Source organism: Megachile rotundata, chromosome 2, assembly GCF_050947335.1.
Source record: "Megachile rotundata isolate GNS110a chromosome 2, iyMegRotu1, whole genome shotgun sequence".
Taxonomy (NCBI): Eukaryota; Metazoa; Arthropoda; class Insecta; order Hymenoptera; family Megachilidae; genus Megachile; species Megachile rotundata.
The window spans coordinates 3,791,361-3,808,602 of NC_134984.1; the positions used below are offsets into that span (position 1 = coordinate 3,791,361).

The window sequence follows — 17,242 nt, forward strand, 5'->3', positions numbered from 1 at the left end:
GGATTTTATGGTATGGAGAGTCACCGACAATTATTTTGACCGAATTTAACCAGTTAACTGTGGAATTTAGTTTCAAAAGATCACCACAGAGTGCGGAATTAAAAACAAGCAACGACGTGTATACACGCCAAACGCAGGGCAAATGGTACTATTATACATTTTACGAAAAACGAGGAAGGATTACATTTTTATTCATCAAAGAAACTAACAATTCGTTTCTGAATATGTTATTATTATTAAAGGCTTGAAAATTGTCAAAAAATAATACTTTATTTAGTAATAATTATGAAAATAAACACTTTACTTGAGACGCTTCGAAAGCAAGAAAGGGAGCACTTTTGTTTAAATAGTTCGGATTGTTTCGTTCGTACTGTTTTTCGAATGCCCTCTCTTGTTTATAATATATAAGACTCTACCTCGCAGAGCAACGAGCCATTATTGGCCCTGCTAACTGCTGACGCAGTTTCTCCGCAAATCAACGCTCGCCGTCCAAGTCGCGGGTTACGTATGTACAATAATTAGTTTTCATATGAAATACATAGCGGTCGTATTGATAATATAAAGGGAACATACCACCAAATAATATTCTTATTACATTTTATTGAGATTTCGAGTTTTTATAGTGAATGGTAATTTTTTATTTTACATGACGAGTATACGCGTCAAACGCACCGCAGTAGAGATTTGGTCCGACGTGTATACACGTCGAACGCACTTAACTGGTTAAATCGGCAATCCCCAATTTTCCTCGTGACGTTAATTTTGTTTCAGTGTCGATTAGCTGTTTATTCCTTAAATCTACCAACAAGCCGTAATACTTAAGCATATCCGCGCCGATTATAGGTTTCGTGATATCCGCGATTATAAATTTCCACTTGATAATTCGCCGCAATCCTAAATTTAGATTTAAAACGATATCGCCATACGTCGAGATGGTAGAATCGTTCGCGGCATACAAAGTGTATGTGCTTTTGGGAGGATGTCCCTTGACTAATTTTCGCGGATAAACGCTGATATCGGCGCCCGTGTCTATTAAAAATTCTACTTTGCTTACTCTATCGCTTACGAATAGGCGGCTCGTTGTAGGATCGACGACTTCTGCCGCATCTAAGGTCGATCGGCCTCGTTTCCCTGATGTTGCTGTTGATACGTGCAGGGGATGGTGCACCTTGTTGACCTGTCGCCAAATCTTCGGTGATACCAACAAACACCTGGCTGCGACGGGCTGGGGCTGCGGCTGTTGTTCCGGCTTCGGCTGGAGCTGCGGCCGTAGTTCCGCCACTTCCTCCGTCCGCGGAAAGTAGATCTCCCAGGACGCTGCGTGGAATTGTGCTTCGCGAGCTCCGCGACTTGCTGAGTTAGTCGCGCCATTTGCTCGCACAATAATTCAAATCGGGTGTCCGTGGAGACGGCTGCACATTTGCCGATAGGCGTAATTTCGTTGACTTTATCAGCCAACTCCGCCATCTTTTCGAGAGATGCATCCATCTGCGTGGCGAGGATGGTCCGCATTGATGCTGGCAGTCGATTCATCCAGATCGTCCTAAGGAAATTTTCCGGCACTTTAATATCCCCAGCCAGGTTGCGGAGATGGCGTAAAAATTGCGAAGGTGTCCTATCGCCAATTTCTTCATGTTCCAGGAGCTGCTGAATCCGTTGCTCCTGCGATCTGGATAACCTCCGTATTAGCTCCTCCTTGATCTTCTCGTATCTTCCAGTAGCAGGAGGATTTTGTATAACATCCTCGACCTCTTGCAAGCATTTAATGTCCAAAAAGGACGTCACATAGAAATATTTTGTGGAATCCACTGTTATGTTGTTTAGTGCGAATTGTGATTCCAATTGATGGAACCAGAGCAGCGGGTTACTGGACCAAAAGGGTGGAACTCTGATGCCCACACGGTCGATGTTCGACACCTCAAAGGGGTTTGATCCTTGCTGCAGATTTCCACTCTTTTGCGGGCTGAAGAAAACGTCTCTATCTTCATCAGCCATCACTAACACTAAATTCGCACTTATTGAACTAAATATAACTATGTGTGTCTCTATGTAAACTAAGTAAATGTCTGTATGAAGTCTCTTATATTTAACTGTGTCTTTGCACTTTGTCACTGAACTTTTCACAAAGTCACGTAACACTCACGTCGCGATCACGTCGGGGTCACCAATTGTCGCGAGATAGGTTAGGTGTGAAATGAATAAATATTGCTCGCAATAGTGTGTTTGCAAGAGGTAAGGTGTTTAATGTGAACTATGGAGACTATGTGTGATATTACAGAAATGCTATTGAATACAATGTTACGGAATCAGTATAGAATGTTCGATGATGCAGAATTGGAGGCTCGACTGTTTATATCCGTTTTGACGCCTTTCCGCAGTATATATAAACTTTTCGGAGAAGGCGTAACTCCTTACACAGTTGAGGGGTGGAGTTATTTTTCTCGCAGAGTCCTCCCATTTTCGGCGGGGGAAAAAGTATTATAAATTAAAGTTTGTCAACCGAAAGTGTCCTTCCGGCCCGTGCTGACCATGTGGCCTAATGAACCTTAACGGGACATGGCTGGCAGCGTTTATGGTAGGGTAGTCTATTGAGCTACGCACGTCCAAAAAACATAAAATAATTTCGCCGACTTACAGACTTTAGGGTAGGCTTAACTGCCTACACCTAAACATCTGTAAACGGTCAATGCTAATTTCTACCAACGCTGCGAACCATGTGCCGCTACATAGAATATACAATATGATAATACTATATGAATTATACATATACAATACACAATAATAACACAACACATACATATGTAGCTGTATACTGATATTCACATAATTGTAAAAAAATAAGGTGAAGTGTGACAAGTTAGGAATTAGAGCGTGATCCATTCATTTGATTCTACATTGATTCGTAACAAGCAACTCGCTCGGGATCGGCCAGTTGCTAATTTCGAGGCTGGAAACTGTTGCCTGTTTCGAGGCAATATGTATTATATACGTGTTCCATTCACGAATTTTTACTAGTATTAAAAAGGGAAAGCATGTTATGTTCTGTCCTCGTCTAAAGAATAACATCGCTGCTCGACCGATTACTTTATAGTTTACCACTACCGTCGGCGCGCTCGGGAACAAAGGCAAGCCGAAAAGCATACCACCCTCGAAATAAGCAACTGGCCGGTCCCAAGCGTGTTGCTTGTTTCGAGGCAATACTGTATAAGTTCGGGTGGGATCGAACCCGCGTCAAAAAAAGTATGTAGCGGTTTACAAGTCAGACGCCATAACCCCTGCGCCACCGATATTGTTGAAAGCCCTTTAAACATTTAAGTATATAAAGAACGTACCATAAAACTAATTAATTAAGTTAATTTCATTGTTGTAATCCATAAATCAATTGTGTGAACGTAAATCCTCTTAAAATTACTTAATGCATCTTTTATGGGAAAATGACATAAAAATTCAAAGCAGAAGTTTGTTTTTCGCGCGAAAAAATCGGTTTTTGATTTTTTTAACTACGGCGCACCTCACCGAAAAATCTGAAAAAATTAGAAAATAATAGTTGTACTAATAGCTAACTACCGCATTAATATAAAAGTAGTGCTCCGACATCTTCACTAAAAAATCGCATTTTTTCGGATTTTTTTTCGGTTTTTGATTTTTCACGACTACAGTTTGTGATCAAAAAATCTGAAAAAATTCTATAAGATGCGCTATCTGGACTTCAATGTTTTAGAATTTTTTCAGAATTTTTGTACGAAATTAAATAGGCAAAAAGGGCCAAAAACCGGAATTTCGTTTTTTCCCTTTTACTACCCCCACGGATGAGATAGGGGGTTGAAACTTGGTGTGAGATTTTTTTTGGGATATGCTACCGACTGACGAGTTGGGTCTCAAATTCGACTCAAGGGCACATTTGACCACCTTATCCGGCTATACCCTTTGTATATGAGCAAAATTGTTCAGAATCATGTCCGTGATAAGATAATAAAAGCGCACTAAAATCGAGAAAAGTTTATTTCAAAAGTTGCCGGTTTTTTTGCAATAACAACACTTTGCAATTAAAAAATGAAAAATTTTTTGATAATGGTTAGGGAAGTCAGAACCTACCTGTATGTGCGTCGTCGTGTCGACAATAATTAGCGACGGTCTCTAAACGCGTAGAATTTGTGACAATTCTCAAAGTCGGATATAAGTGGACTGTATTGAGTGATTAACTTCGAGTTTAACAATAACGAACTTTATTGAATCGTAAGTGACTTGTGTGTAAGTTAAATGTATGAATTTAGAATTGTGTAAATGTTGAATTTTGTATTTTGTATGTCTAATGTCTATTTAATGAATAACTTCTAGTGTCTGATGATGTCTAATATCTAGCACTCCGACGCTTTTCCGCGATCCAGGAAAGCTCGGAGTGGGCGTTCACACTTCCTCGAACTTGGAAGGGATAGCAAAAATGATGTTTCTATTGGATGACAAATACTGAGTAGAAGTGGCAAAAAAAGTGACGTAGTGAAAATTGGGTTTTTCCCAAAATGACCGTAGCGAGTAATAAACCTAAGGAGCACCTCGACATGAATGGAAAATGCAAACAAAAGACTCTACGACTACGGCTAAGGGTCCTGACCCCAGATGTACTGGCAATAAATCAAGAAAAAACTGGCTAGAATGTAATGACTCCTTGGGTCCTATTTCTGCTACGAGTCAAAAGCTATTGAAAGTAACAAATGTTGTTTTCTGAAGGACCTAAAAATTATAAACTATTGTGTCCAAAACTTGGCCTGAGGTCTAATCCTCTCTAATGTATTCTACAATCTAACACTACCAGATGCAAAAGGCGTAATCGGCGGGCACACATAGAAAAAAATAATAATAATAATAATAATAAAAAAATATACTGATCGAATTGAGTAACCTCCTCCTTTTTCGAAGTCGGTTAAAAATAAAAGGAATCAGAGAATATTTTAGAGTAAAATTCCTTTGTCAAACCATTTATGTATTCACAGATATATAGATATTACATTTTTTTTCATTAGAGTTGAAAGATAAGTAGTTACAAGCGAAAATTAAATTTAATCTATTTTCATTTATCATTCTACATTTTTCGTTTAAAAAAAATCTGTTTTTAGGTCATAAAAGGCAATTCTAATTACAGTAAAACGAACCAAAGGTGAATGGAGCTCCACTCTGAAAATTATGTTCTGTTGTATGCATCTTACAATATTGCTTTATTCCAATTTTATAAGTAAACAACTATCCACACATTTATTATACTTAAGATTGATAAGCATAATAAAGCATGATGTTTTAATTAATTTAATAAGGAACAAAATCATACGATGCTTCTCAAAGACATATACATATTGAATTATTTACAGAAACACGGAAACTGGTAATATATTTGTAACAAACAACTTTATATGTACATATGTATATTGTTATTTAATAGATCTTGTTTAATATTTTATATTACTGTTAAAAATGTACGAAGTAAAAAAATAAATATTCTAAAAGATATTAAGTATGTACACATTCAGCTATTAAAAAAATATACACATAATGATTTAACTAAATATTTTGAGACTTTATTATACATTTTTAATATGTTCCAGCAAAATGAATACAAGAATGTAACTAGTTATAAAAATTTACCAAATTAAAAATTTAAGAAACAAGATGTTAAAATAATTTTATTACAAAAACAATAAAATTGAAATAAGAAATTATATGACAACAGTATCAAAAGTATTTCTAAAATATAAAAATATTTTATAATCTTAAAAAATGTAGTTGTATGCTTGTATTCAAATAATATGTTTAGAAAATTTCTATTTGATTTACATAAATAGCAGAATTCCGTTTATTTACACTCCACTGATTTCAAGATGTTACTATTACAATTATACAAACTCGTTTAGCATCCATTTCCACTTAATACTTCAAATACAATATTACAATTAATCATTGACTCCAATTATACAAACATCAGCTTCTATTATATAAACGATTAGATGGTAAAGATTAGCGAGAATTGATAGAGTTGTACTATTTGAATTATTCGAACCATTTTATCTCTCAATCAATTTGAATAAATAGAATTCTACTATATTTTTTAATTATTTGCTATGTAACTTTTCAATACAAACACTGAGTTGTTGAAGACGATGTAGCAGATGACGCATATTAGCACTTGAATGTCGAAGACCTGACTGTTCTCCTCCAATATCTTGTCTTTGTACTAACTCAAAATGAAGCCTGGCTAATCGTTCTTGCTGTTCTCGTATTTCTGTCATTTGTTCCATGCTGCAATCCTTTCCTGAAATGAAATTTTGTTTATGTTAATATTTAGTTATAATCATAATATAACATAAAATCATATTTAACGTACCAAATGCACGCAAATTCCCACTATGAAAATCTTCTAACAATTGGAGTAAAGCTTGTTCCATATGTCGAACATCAGGAACCTCTGACAAAAAGCAATGATGTTTGCATGGCATCAAGGCTTTATTTTATGACACCAAAACATAACCAAAAAATGTAACGAAAATAAAAGTTATAATTTATCACAAAATGATACACTAACAAAAGAAATAGTGATACTAAACATAATGACAAAGTAATTGTAATAGAAATTGAGTAGACACTATTTGTTATGAAAAGGAAATTCCATTCTTTAAGAAGATTAAACTTAAATTCAATTACACATATGTAAATAAATTTGATTAACGTAAAAATCTTAACATATTTTTCATTTTTCAAAAAATAAAACAATTTACCTTTCATTTTTCCTTTTTTCTCTTTTAATTAATATAATATTTTTATTGTTAGTTTAAATTAATTTTTGGTAAAGTACTTTGTATTTTATTAAAATTAATAATAAAATTTTTAATAAAACAAGAAGTTATAAAATAATAAATATAGTGTATAAATTTAATTTATTGAAAATAATATTATCATAATAATTATTTTAAGCAAAATTTGAAAACACTGTTACATTATATAAAAATACCTTTGTGCTGACGATTAAGTTTTGATAATTCTGGGCGACTTGGTTTTTGTTTTTCTTTTTCATTCATGTAAATTAAGCGAGACTGATTTCCATGATTTGAGAGATTTACTGCACGACCAGAAATCATAGATCCTTGACTTGTTGCTTGACCAGAACTTCCTTTACTAACCATAGGTGATATTTGAGCATTAGGTTCCCATAGTACTTGCTGCTAAAGTAATACACGTTTTTTGTAAATTTATATTTTTTCTTAAATACTCTATCTTGTACATATGTAAAGTATTTAACTTCTTTTTTATAAACAAACTTATTTTGAGATAATGTAAAATAAAAAAAATAAATAATGCTGCTAGAAAAATAACACAGTTTGTATGCATTTAAGAAAAAGGACAGAAAAATTTTAATTAGAAAATTAATTATTCAAAAGATATCTAATTTTAATTCTATTGTATTTGTGACTTTTTAGTAATCAAATAACATTGTTAAGCTTATTTTAACACGTTCTTTCTATTTAAGATTATAAAAAATAGGTTTAAATTCTTATCTTTATTGTCATATCTAGTGAAATTGTCAATAAAAGGCATCATCATGGATTTTTGATCTTTATGCATATATAGTATATTGTCTAGAATAACATTCTGAGTAACTTTTTCCTATGAACATAATCAAATAGTCAGGCTTAGTTTCAGAGATATTTGCAAATATATTTTTAGTGTAATAATTATTTACAAAAATGCACACATCATTGATTTAAAAGATTCTAATATATGTTATATAATAGAATATCTCTTGAATAGACATAAATTTTCAACAAAAAAAAAACAACTTTTATTTTTCAGTAAATGGTCTAACTAAGAAATAACACACTAGTTCAATATAAGTACAGGAATAGAAGTATCATTCATCTTATAAATCAATTATTAAAAAATGAATGCTTTCTTGATTGCAAAATGAAGTTTCTATATATATCTTCTATATGTATATATTCTAGTTTCTATGTATAAATACGAGGTGCGATCATTAAATTCCGGGACTGGCCCCGTATATGCAGATAAAGTCACGTGTTTCAAATTTGGCTACTATCCCCTTCAAAGTAGTCCCCTTGTGCAGCTATGCACCGATCCCAGAGCCTCTGCCATTTTTAGAAAGCTTCCTAGAAGTCTTCTTGTTGAAGCGTGTCAAGCACCTGCTGCGATTCGCGTTGAATCACGTCCACCGTGTCAAATCGGCGACCCTTGAGCTTTAATTTCATTTTGGGAAACAAAAAGAAATAATAGGATTCCAAATCTGATGAATACGGAGGGTGAAGATGTTTCTTTTTTTTTATGTCCCTCGGTTTCAATTTGGAGTCCATCGTGATTTCGCAAAAAAGAGCGTGCGTACGCTACCATAAACTTGTATAACACAGCATTCAATGAAGATATCGCTTCCCAATTTCATGTCATATGTCTCGAAGATGTTCTAATGTTCTGCGAGCGCATGTCAATCGTGTCATTCGTTTGGTCACAGCAGACACAATCCCGGAACTTAATGATCGCACCTCGTATATACATATATGTTACCGTGAAAGATCGAAATTGGAGAATGTCGACATTCACCGGTCGGTGAAAAACCGAATATTTTATTACATTCTTGTACATTCGGACCTTCACCGGTGTATGTCGACAATCACAAATATGCTCTGGTGGAGGTCCAAAAGAGAGGAGCCGACAAAGAAGTGACTAGCTCTCTCCCGCCAAATCCTGTGTTCTGCTGGGAGTCAGTCAGCTTTGTCAATCTTATGCAAGCTTTGATAATGCGAGCAACGTTTTCTTAATTTTTTTTTCCAATACCGTAATTTATACTGAATGAATACTGCAGTAAATCGTGATCTTTTTCTTCAAAAGTTAAATGCATTAATTGCGGGTAAACGAGAAGACAATTGTTTTTATTTTTCTCAAGAAAAGTACTCTAAAATACTTTCTGAAATGGTTTCTGCTAAAACGAAGTGCAACACACCTTTGGATTACAGACGATTAAAACGTTTTGACGTTTTAAAAATTAATGATGAAAGGAAATTAATTGTACCATTAAAATCAGGGGAAACGAATATACAGTATTATGTTACCAATGAAAAATTGTTCAGTATACTATATGAAACTCACGCCAGAATAGGCCACGGAGGAAGAACAAGTATTCTTAGAATGTACAATGTGTTTTAAATTCTTGGTCTCTCCTCTCAGAAAGAGAGGCGAAAAAGTTACATCACCCTTGTGACGTTTTATAGCGACTGAATTACGGAGAAGAAAATATAAATCTTCGACATATTCAATATTCACCATTAGTGCATGGCGAATGTCGAGATTTACCGATGTAAGTCAGAAATAAGGGTATTTAGCAAATATTTCAGACATTCACCAGATTTCGGTCTTTCACGGTATATATATATATATATATATATATATATAGATTTTTAGTCCATGCTACTATAGCTGAAGCATCAGTATTAACAATATGATATACATTTTTATTAGAATGCAGATTCAGAGATGTCAAGTATCATCCATAGGAATTCTTATACACTGATAAGGAACATCACCAAGGTGTTACACAAGAATTTTAATGAAATTTAAATATGTGGTAGCTTTTCAAAAATCATTTGACATATTTTTTTATATCTGCTGACATCCATGTTAAGAAGGTGAAAATAGTCCTCAAAATTAGGGATTGAAAACACATTTTTCTTAATATCTTGGAAACTAAGTGGTGTACGAGGGTGCATTTTTTTTAAACTGTGTATTTTTGAATGAGAAATTTAGCTGATTACAAAAATATCGAGACAAATTATTTATTTAAATAATATATACAAAAATTGGATTTTTTATTCAATTTTTTATCCTAAATGCAGTTCGATTTTTATGCATATTTATATAGGTAAAATATGGATCAAAATGGGAAAAAAGTGTTTTTGAAATTTTTTGTTTATTGCAAATTAGCAATAATAATTACATATATAATTTTCTCCTACTTTTTACGGAGAAAAGTGTTGAGATTTGTTTTCAAAGAGGGTGAGCTTTTTTTATATTCAGTTTTATAATCAGTTGCTACGTTTTTAACAATTGGATAATATTACATGTTTATTATTCCTTCGGTAGTTAGAGAAGGTCCAGCGGACTAGTATAAATCCACCGCGGTACTAGTTGTCGCCGTACAGATGCAGTCAACATCTTTTTTACCTATTTCTGTCAATGAAGAGGAAATGGAACAAGCTTCTACTTAAAATTTTTTTTCCGCGTGTAATAGAAAATACGCGTGTATCACCTTGGTGATGTCCCTTACGAGTAAATATCAAATTGACTGCTTTAAATGAACACATTCAAATATTTTTTAAAATATTGATGGTACAAACAACTGTTTTAAACAGAGGTTAAATGATTTCAAGGAGCAAATCATTTAGTAAATGCATTTTTCTTTCACATGGACACATATATTGAGGAGATATGAATGTCAACTTTGTGTTTGAAAAAGGCATTACATAGTCTTCAATGCACTATTAAATTCATTTTATGTTTTATTTTAAATAAAAATTTGAATAGGATGGGTATATCAAATTTCTGCTAACATCACTAGGTCTGACAACCTTTGATTTTTTCCTGTAGGGATATTTAAAATATAATGTTTATGCAAAAAAATATATAACGTTAAATGATTTAAAAGAAGATATTCTTTATGGATGTCAACAAATTTTCATAGAAATTTTATAAAGAATTAAGTCATTAATAGATTAAATAATATGAATTCAAGCTAAAAAGAATACTTTGGAACACTAGCTTCAGAAAGATAAGTTCTAAGAAATGTACATTAGTATTTATAGTGTCACCCATCATAAAAATGGTAATATCTTTTAAACTTTAATGATTTCTCATCACAAGTAATTTAATGTGTATTTTCATAAGAGAATAATGACATTTAGGTGAATGGTATATTAAAAAATAGATAATTCCATTTAAAAAAATAAAATTGCCCCTTAAACCTACTTTACACATTCATATGAAAGACAGCCAATTCACTAGATGATTTGACCTGAAATCATTTAACTTTTGTCTGAAAAAACATTCTATTAAGTTATTAAAATTTTTTAAGAGATTTGACTAGGTCAATTTAAATAGGACAGCCGTATATGTAATTCACTTTTAAAGATACAAAAAAGTCCTAACTGCTTGTGAAAAAGTTCCAAATTGCAAGAAAATTGCTTACTGCCATCCCCTTAGTTCAAGCAATTGAACTAAGTCTCAAGAAGTCAGTTATTGAATAAAACAAACAAATGATTTGTATATGATACTAATTAATGTAACCACAGTTCAGAATCATGTATATCTGTATAATATAAAATATAACAATATTACGACATCTGACAATTCTTTGTTTTCATCACCTGTTCAATACTCAAAGCTGGTGATTCACTTTTTGTAGCTGCTAGTTTTTAGTCTCACATGATAAGTAGTAATCATATCTTATGCAAAAGACCTCAAATAAATATATGTTATCAATGTAAGTACTTGTGGGTTTCCATTCAAATATAATCTATTCTATTTTTATATATCCAAAAATATTCCTAATACAGTATTCTCTCCGTAAATGTGGAAAAGATCTCTACAGTAAAAGTAAAAATTTTATCCCCACTGCTGGGAGAATCCCCCTCGGAATTAGTCAAGTGTTGGACACGATCGGTCGAGGATCACGAATATCGGTGAGACACATACTAATGCAAGCAAAGGAAAAGATTGCAATTTTCTTATTTCTTACTATTTTTTCATCAAACTTTTACCATCGTATTCATCTCGTTTTCCTGATTAAAATGACATCAAACATGATATAATTACGTTAACAATTACGTGTGTAACGAGTGAGTAAAGTTTTTAACATGAAAGAGGACGGTGAATGGAAAAGAAAGAGAGGCAGTAGGTTAAAGCGTTCGGCAAACATGAAAGACTCATGCGTGTTCTGTCTGTCAAATTCAAAAATCGAAATTCTTTATTTTTGGTTTTTTTAGTCTCGTTTTTCTGATTAAAATGATACCAAACACGGTATAATTAAAATCATAATTACTTGTATAGCAAACTGTTAGGAGGAATTCGTATTTCTGCCGTAAATGTAAAGTTTGCCGTAAGTGTGAAAATCCGAAACTTTTATGGTTTGCTGCACAAGTATTGAGTAACCTCCTCCTTTTTCGAAGTCGGTTAAAAATACGCTCGAATCCTTCATGTTTGCCGAACCTCAATCGCTCTGTGTTTTTGTGTTGTTATCCTTTTCTACGTTTGATTCACTACAAAGAATGTAGTACCTGTTCTATAAATGTGAAACTTTATATCCGAAGTTTTCACACTTATAATACTGTATAATTATGCCTATGACTATATTATTATTATTATATGTATGTCATCATGTGGACTCAGTTAAATATTTTAGACAATGTTAAGTATGATATATTAAATATGTCTTATTAAAATATGTATATTATACTCATAGATATTTTCTTAAAGAAAGATTAATGATACCATTGTTATACAAGGTGTGCCAGCAAACACTTGTAATGTCCAAAGTTCAGTTTCTTCATGTCAAAAAAAATTAAAAAATCCTTTAACACTTGCTAATCTACAGGTTGATTTTTGACATATAAACAATTAAAAATTAGGTATTTTATATCTGTATTCATGCTGTCCTATACAAGTATCGACATTAGTCAGACAATTGAGAATATTTTATGCATAATTATGAAAATGTGCATACAGACATTGACTCATGCACCAAGCTACACAATTTTTAATCGCATATCTTCTAAAAACTAAGCTGTGAATTACAAAATGATAAAGGACTTTTTGACTTTTCTTGTGTGGATAACATACAGTTTAGAGGTTGGAAGCTTCAATCAAGACACCTCGAATAATAGTAGAATATACCAATTATAATGTAAATGTAATTGAAGCTTTTTGCGAATATGTGTGAAATTAAGATTGGTCACTGGTTACACATGTAGGAAATTGTTACTCAAAATGTTGATTTTGACAATATATTACAAAGTCTATAAATATATATCCTCCTTGACATAGTATTATAATTTTTAATATATATATTTTCATTTTATGTTTAAATTAATGTACATCTCAAAATAAGTTCATATATTTAAAAAATTAGAATGTTATCTTTTTATAATTTTAAATGATATTATGTGTCACTTATACTAATAGTTCGAGTAAGTAATACCAAATTCATACCGATACATGAGAACTATGTGTATCGTTTTTTGTTGGATGATAACACCTTGCTGGAGTTGAAGGTGGAGTAGCTTCTCCACCTTGGCTTAATGGTTCTTCACATTCTTCTTCCTGTACTAGTTGTTGTAATTCACCACATCCAGACTTTTCAGTCATTTTAATAATTTATATATTTAATACATATATTTTAAATCATGATACGTTTGTAATTAAATTTTCATTTCTAAATAAATGTCTACACATGCACAAAACATTATTTGTATATGTATATGTATATTTATGTACATACAATGCGATTTTTATTTTTTATATTATTATTATAATTTAAACATGGTATATCTATACATGTATTTATTACTATAGATTACTGTATTTTTTTATAAAATTAACGTTTGTAACTTATAACCTTTTCAATGTCCTTTATCTATATATAAATATATTCGTTTAAAATATTCACTAACAGTTTAGTTTATGTGTTATTTATATCTTATATATGTATACATTTTATTATTAAATGAACAAAAAAATCGTGTATCAAAGACCTCTTGCGGAAAAACTGAAAAATTTCAGACAACGATCAATGACTACAGTATCTGCAATGATCCTTAACAAAGAACACAGATGCAACAAGAAGCGATACTTGACAAGGAAACTCATTTCGTAGAGAGAGACAGAGGATGCCCAAGCCAACCTTCATGAAGCTACCCGAAGAAATAACGAAATATGATTATTTGTAATTTTTCTTAGTGTATTTTGTTTGTGATTGATTGTGCATATTTATTCTTTTGTAACTAGCAATTTTATGTGAAGTCTAGTGACAAAAAGAACCTAGCGTTTACTTGCAGAAGTTCGATGACCTTTGTCTATCTTATATGTTTTTGGTTGGGAGAGACAAGAATAGTAGATATCTATTGATTTTTTAAAAATGTGGAAAATACGAATTTTAAACGCCAATTGCATTTTGTTAAAAAGTAACATTTCGCCATGATTTCTTTTGCATACTATTCTCAGAATTTTAGTCTAGATCAGTACGGAGCCTGATTTTGCAATTTTGTCCAAGCAAATTTCATGAGCTTGTAACGTGAGCGTACATGGTTATCATTCTGAACATAGTTAAATTACCCACATCCTAAAATCCCTAGACCGCGAACGGTAAACGCAACAAAGGTGAGTGTTCAAATTTTGTTGCACTTGGGCTTGGAACATTATTGTCATTTTGAACGTTGCCTACTTCAGAGTGCAAACTTATGTGGATGAACCTGTATGCACATGTATTATACAAGTATAATATAAATTCAATATTTATATATATATATGAAATATATAAAAAATTAAAGTCAAAATTTAATAATACTTAATAAATTTAACGTTCAATATAAGAACGTGATATACAAATAGTTTAATTTTATTAGTTTTAAAAAATGTCAAGTAGTAGAACGACACCTTTACATTTTGAAATATTTTATGAATGTCAAACCACAAAAGCTAGAACTGGAAAAATAACTCTTACTCATCATTATGTAGATACACCTGTATTTATGCCAGTGGGAACTCAAGTAAGTTGTGATATGTAAAATCTGTTTACTGTATTAAACAATTGTATATTACTAATATTTTAGGGTACTTTGAAAGGTTTATTACCTCAACAGTTAGAAGAATTAAATTGTCAAGTTATTCTTGGAAATACATACCATTTAGGGACAAGACCTGTAAGTTATTAAAATTATTTATATTTTATTATAAAAATTGTACATAATTATTGAAATTTAATAGTATTTACCATAAACATTAGTAAATTCCATCTGCTTAATTTATTAATTTAATTAAAGTGTTATGTACCTTTTATTAATAGAAAAATTATTTTTTAGGGTCTTAATGTTATGCGGAAAGCTGGAGGATTACATAAATTCATGAATTGGAAAAGAGCTTTATTAACTGACTCTGGAGGTTTTCAAATGGTATCATTATTGGAGCTTGCTGAAATTACAGAAGAGGGTGTTAAATTTAAATCACCATATAATGGTAATCAAAATTTATAAATAAAGTAAATTTATATTTTATTACAAATAAGTAAAAAGCTCAAAAATTTATAAATATTATTTCTTAGAATCAGACTGCATGTTGACTCCTGAACACTCTATACAAATACAAAATATAATAGGTGCAGATATAATTATGCAGCTTGATGATGTAGTTAAAAGTACATTAACAGGACCAAGAGTAGAAGAAGCAATGCATCGGTATTTGTTGTGCAATTATATTGATTGTGTTATTAATACATTGCTTAATATCTAGTGTCTAATTTTAGAACAAATAGATGGTTAGATAGATGTTTAGCAACTCATAAAAGATCAAGTGAACAAAGTATATTTCCTATTGTGCAAGGTGGCCTTGATTCCAAACTAAGAACAAAAAGTGCAAAGGAATTAATTAAACGTAAAGTAAATGGTTATGCTGTGGGTGGATTAAGGTAACAATTTACATGATATTCTAAGTAAAAATAAGAAGTAATTATTGTACTGTTAATTGTTCACAGTGGTGGAGAAAGTAAAGATGATTTCTGGAAGATGGTACATCTTACTACAGACATACTTCCAAAAAATAAGCCACGTTATTTAATGGGTGTTGGATTTGCTACTGATTTAATTATTTGTTCTGCTTTAGGCATAGATATGTTTGATTGTGTGTTTCCCACAAGAACAGCAGTAATTATAGACTTTTTAATTCAACTTTTCTAAATTTTCATAGAACTTTATAAAGAAACGAATACATAAAATTCATCATATATGTGCTATTTTTTTTAGAGATTTGGTTGTGCATTAGTACAGACAGGTCAACTCAACCTAAAACAAATTCAATATTGTAAAGATATGATGCCAATAGATGAATCATGTGAATGTAATACATGCAAAACATATACACGGGCTTATCTTCACCATATAGTGACAGTAGAAACAGTCGCATGCCATTTATTGTCTGTCCACAATATTGCATTCCAAATGAAATTAATGCGAAGCATTAGACAAAGTATCAAGGAACAAAGATTTCCAGAATTTATACAGCAATACATGTTAAATATATATCCAGACAAGAAATATCCAGCATGGATAATTAATGTTCTGAAAGCTGTCAACGTTAACCTGTTATAATTAGTAAGTATGTGAGTAAAATGTAAGTCATTGAAAGTGTAAGTCATTCATACCTTATAGAGATGATAATCTATATCATATAAAATGAACATTTGTAAAAATTCAATCACAAAATTAATTAATATTTGAAAATTAAATATCAATTTTATTAGCTTTACAAATTTTACTGTTACCAAATACCTAGTTTAAAATCTCTTATATCTTGAAATGATATCGCAAATTGCAAAAGAAATTTTTGAATTTATTTTGCCATAGAAAATCTGGATACTCGATATAATAACATATGGTATTAATCAGAATTAAGGTTTAGATTGTTCCATTTGAATCCAGATGGAAAGATATCTGTTTCTAATATGCTAAAATTAACGAATTTTTCACTCAGAAGCTCACGATTATATTCTGTTCCTCAGCAAGCTAATACATACTACAGGGTGTCCGCGCCAAAGTGTTACACCTTAATATCTCATGAACTATTGATGTCACGAAAAAGTGCTTATATGGAAATTGCAGGGTAAAAGAGGCCCTATGTTTTGGCAGAAGCAAAATTTTTTTATTGTTATTAATGTAAAAGATATGATGGTGAAGTTTCGTTTTTTTAAATGGAACTATAATTTTTTCTCGATCAGGCGATAGTGCTTTTCAAGACGAATTCATCAAGGTTTTATGTACTTACCCGATTTTTATTAGTTTTCGAGATATAACGCTTAGAAATTTACTGATTTTCAGCAGTGACATCTCGGTTTGACGAGTAAGTCATAAAAACGTTCTTATTGTTACGGTAAGTGCCGCTGGTTTGACTCTGCCTGCCGAAACAGATAGGCGGGGTGTATGGTCAAAATGGC

General features: G+C 31.7%; 3 protein-coding genes across 10 annotated transcripts in view; 1 reads left to right on the plus strand and 2 right to left on the minus strand.

Annotated features, from left to right (window-relative positions):
• Positions 1 to 14,358, minus strand: part of LOC100877418 (uncharacterized) — a 37,196-nt gene extending 22,838 nt beyond the window's left edge. Inside the window, exons 1-4 of one of the 8 annotated variants that reach the window (XM_076542096.1) lie at positions 13,252 to 14,019; positions 6,998 to 7,208; positions 6,374 to 6,490; positions 6,132 to 6,301 (exon numbers count right to left, since the gene is read on the minus strand). In XM_076542096.1, coding sequence (XP_076398211.1) covers positions 6,132 to 6,301; positions 6,374 to 6,490; positions 6,998 to 7,208; positions 13,252 to 13,407 — 654 coding nt within the window. In that variant the 5' untranslated portion in view covers positions 13,408 to 14,019. Of the gene's footprint in view, positions 1 to 5,548; positions 6,302 to 6,373; positions 6,491 to 6,997; positions 7,209 to 13,240 lie in introns of those variants that run through there. The other 7 variants (XM_076542097.1, XM_076542098.1, XM_076542094.1 and 4 more) reach the window with 7 other exon arrangements.
• LOC105662706 (uncharacterized) lies at positions 1,055 to 5,419 on the minus strand. The gene has a single exon (XM_076542101.1). The coding sequence runs from the start codon at positions 1,993 to 1,995 to the stop codon at positions 1,108 to 1,110; it is 888 nt and encodes a 295-aa protein (XP_076398216.1). The 5' UTR covers positions 1,996 to 5,419; the 3' UTR covers positions 1,055 to 1,107.
• A 143-nt stretch (positions 14,359 to 14,501) lies between the features above and the next one.
• On the plus strand, positions 14,502 to 16,561 carry Tgt (tRNA-guanine transglycosylase). The gene is made up of 7 exons (XM_003708327.3): positions 14,502 to 14,807; positions 14,871 to 14,960; positions 15,120 to 15,273; positions 15,359 to 15,491; positions 15,560 to 15,721; positions 15,788 to 15,956; positions 16,056 to 16,561. Exons 1-7 carry the CDS (start codon positions 14,673 to 14,675, stop codon positions 16,398 to 16,400), a joined length of 1,188 nt encoding a protein of 395 aa, XP_003708375.1. The 5' UTR covers positions 14,502 to 14,672; the 3' UTR covers positions 16,401 to 16,561.
• The last annotated feature ends 681 nt before the right edge of the window (positions 16,562 to 17,242 follow it).

Coding starts and splice junctions, on each gene's coding strand:
- Tgt (XM_003708327.3), top strand. CDS start 14,673: ATGTCAAGTAGTAGAACGACACCTTTACATTTTGAAATATTTTATGAA. Junction 15,722..15,787: donor TATGCTGTGGGTGGATTAAG/GTAACAATTTAC, acceptor AATTGTTCACAG/TGGTGGAGAAAGTAAAGATG. Junction 15,957..16,055: donor TGTTTCCCACAAGAACAGCA/GTAATTATAGAC, acceptor TATTTTTTTTAG/AGATTTGGTTGTGCATTAGT.
- LOC105662706 (XM_076542101.1), bottom strand. CDS start 1,995: ATGGCTGATGAAGATAGAGACGTTTTCTTCAGCCCGCAAAAGAGTGGA.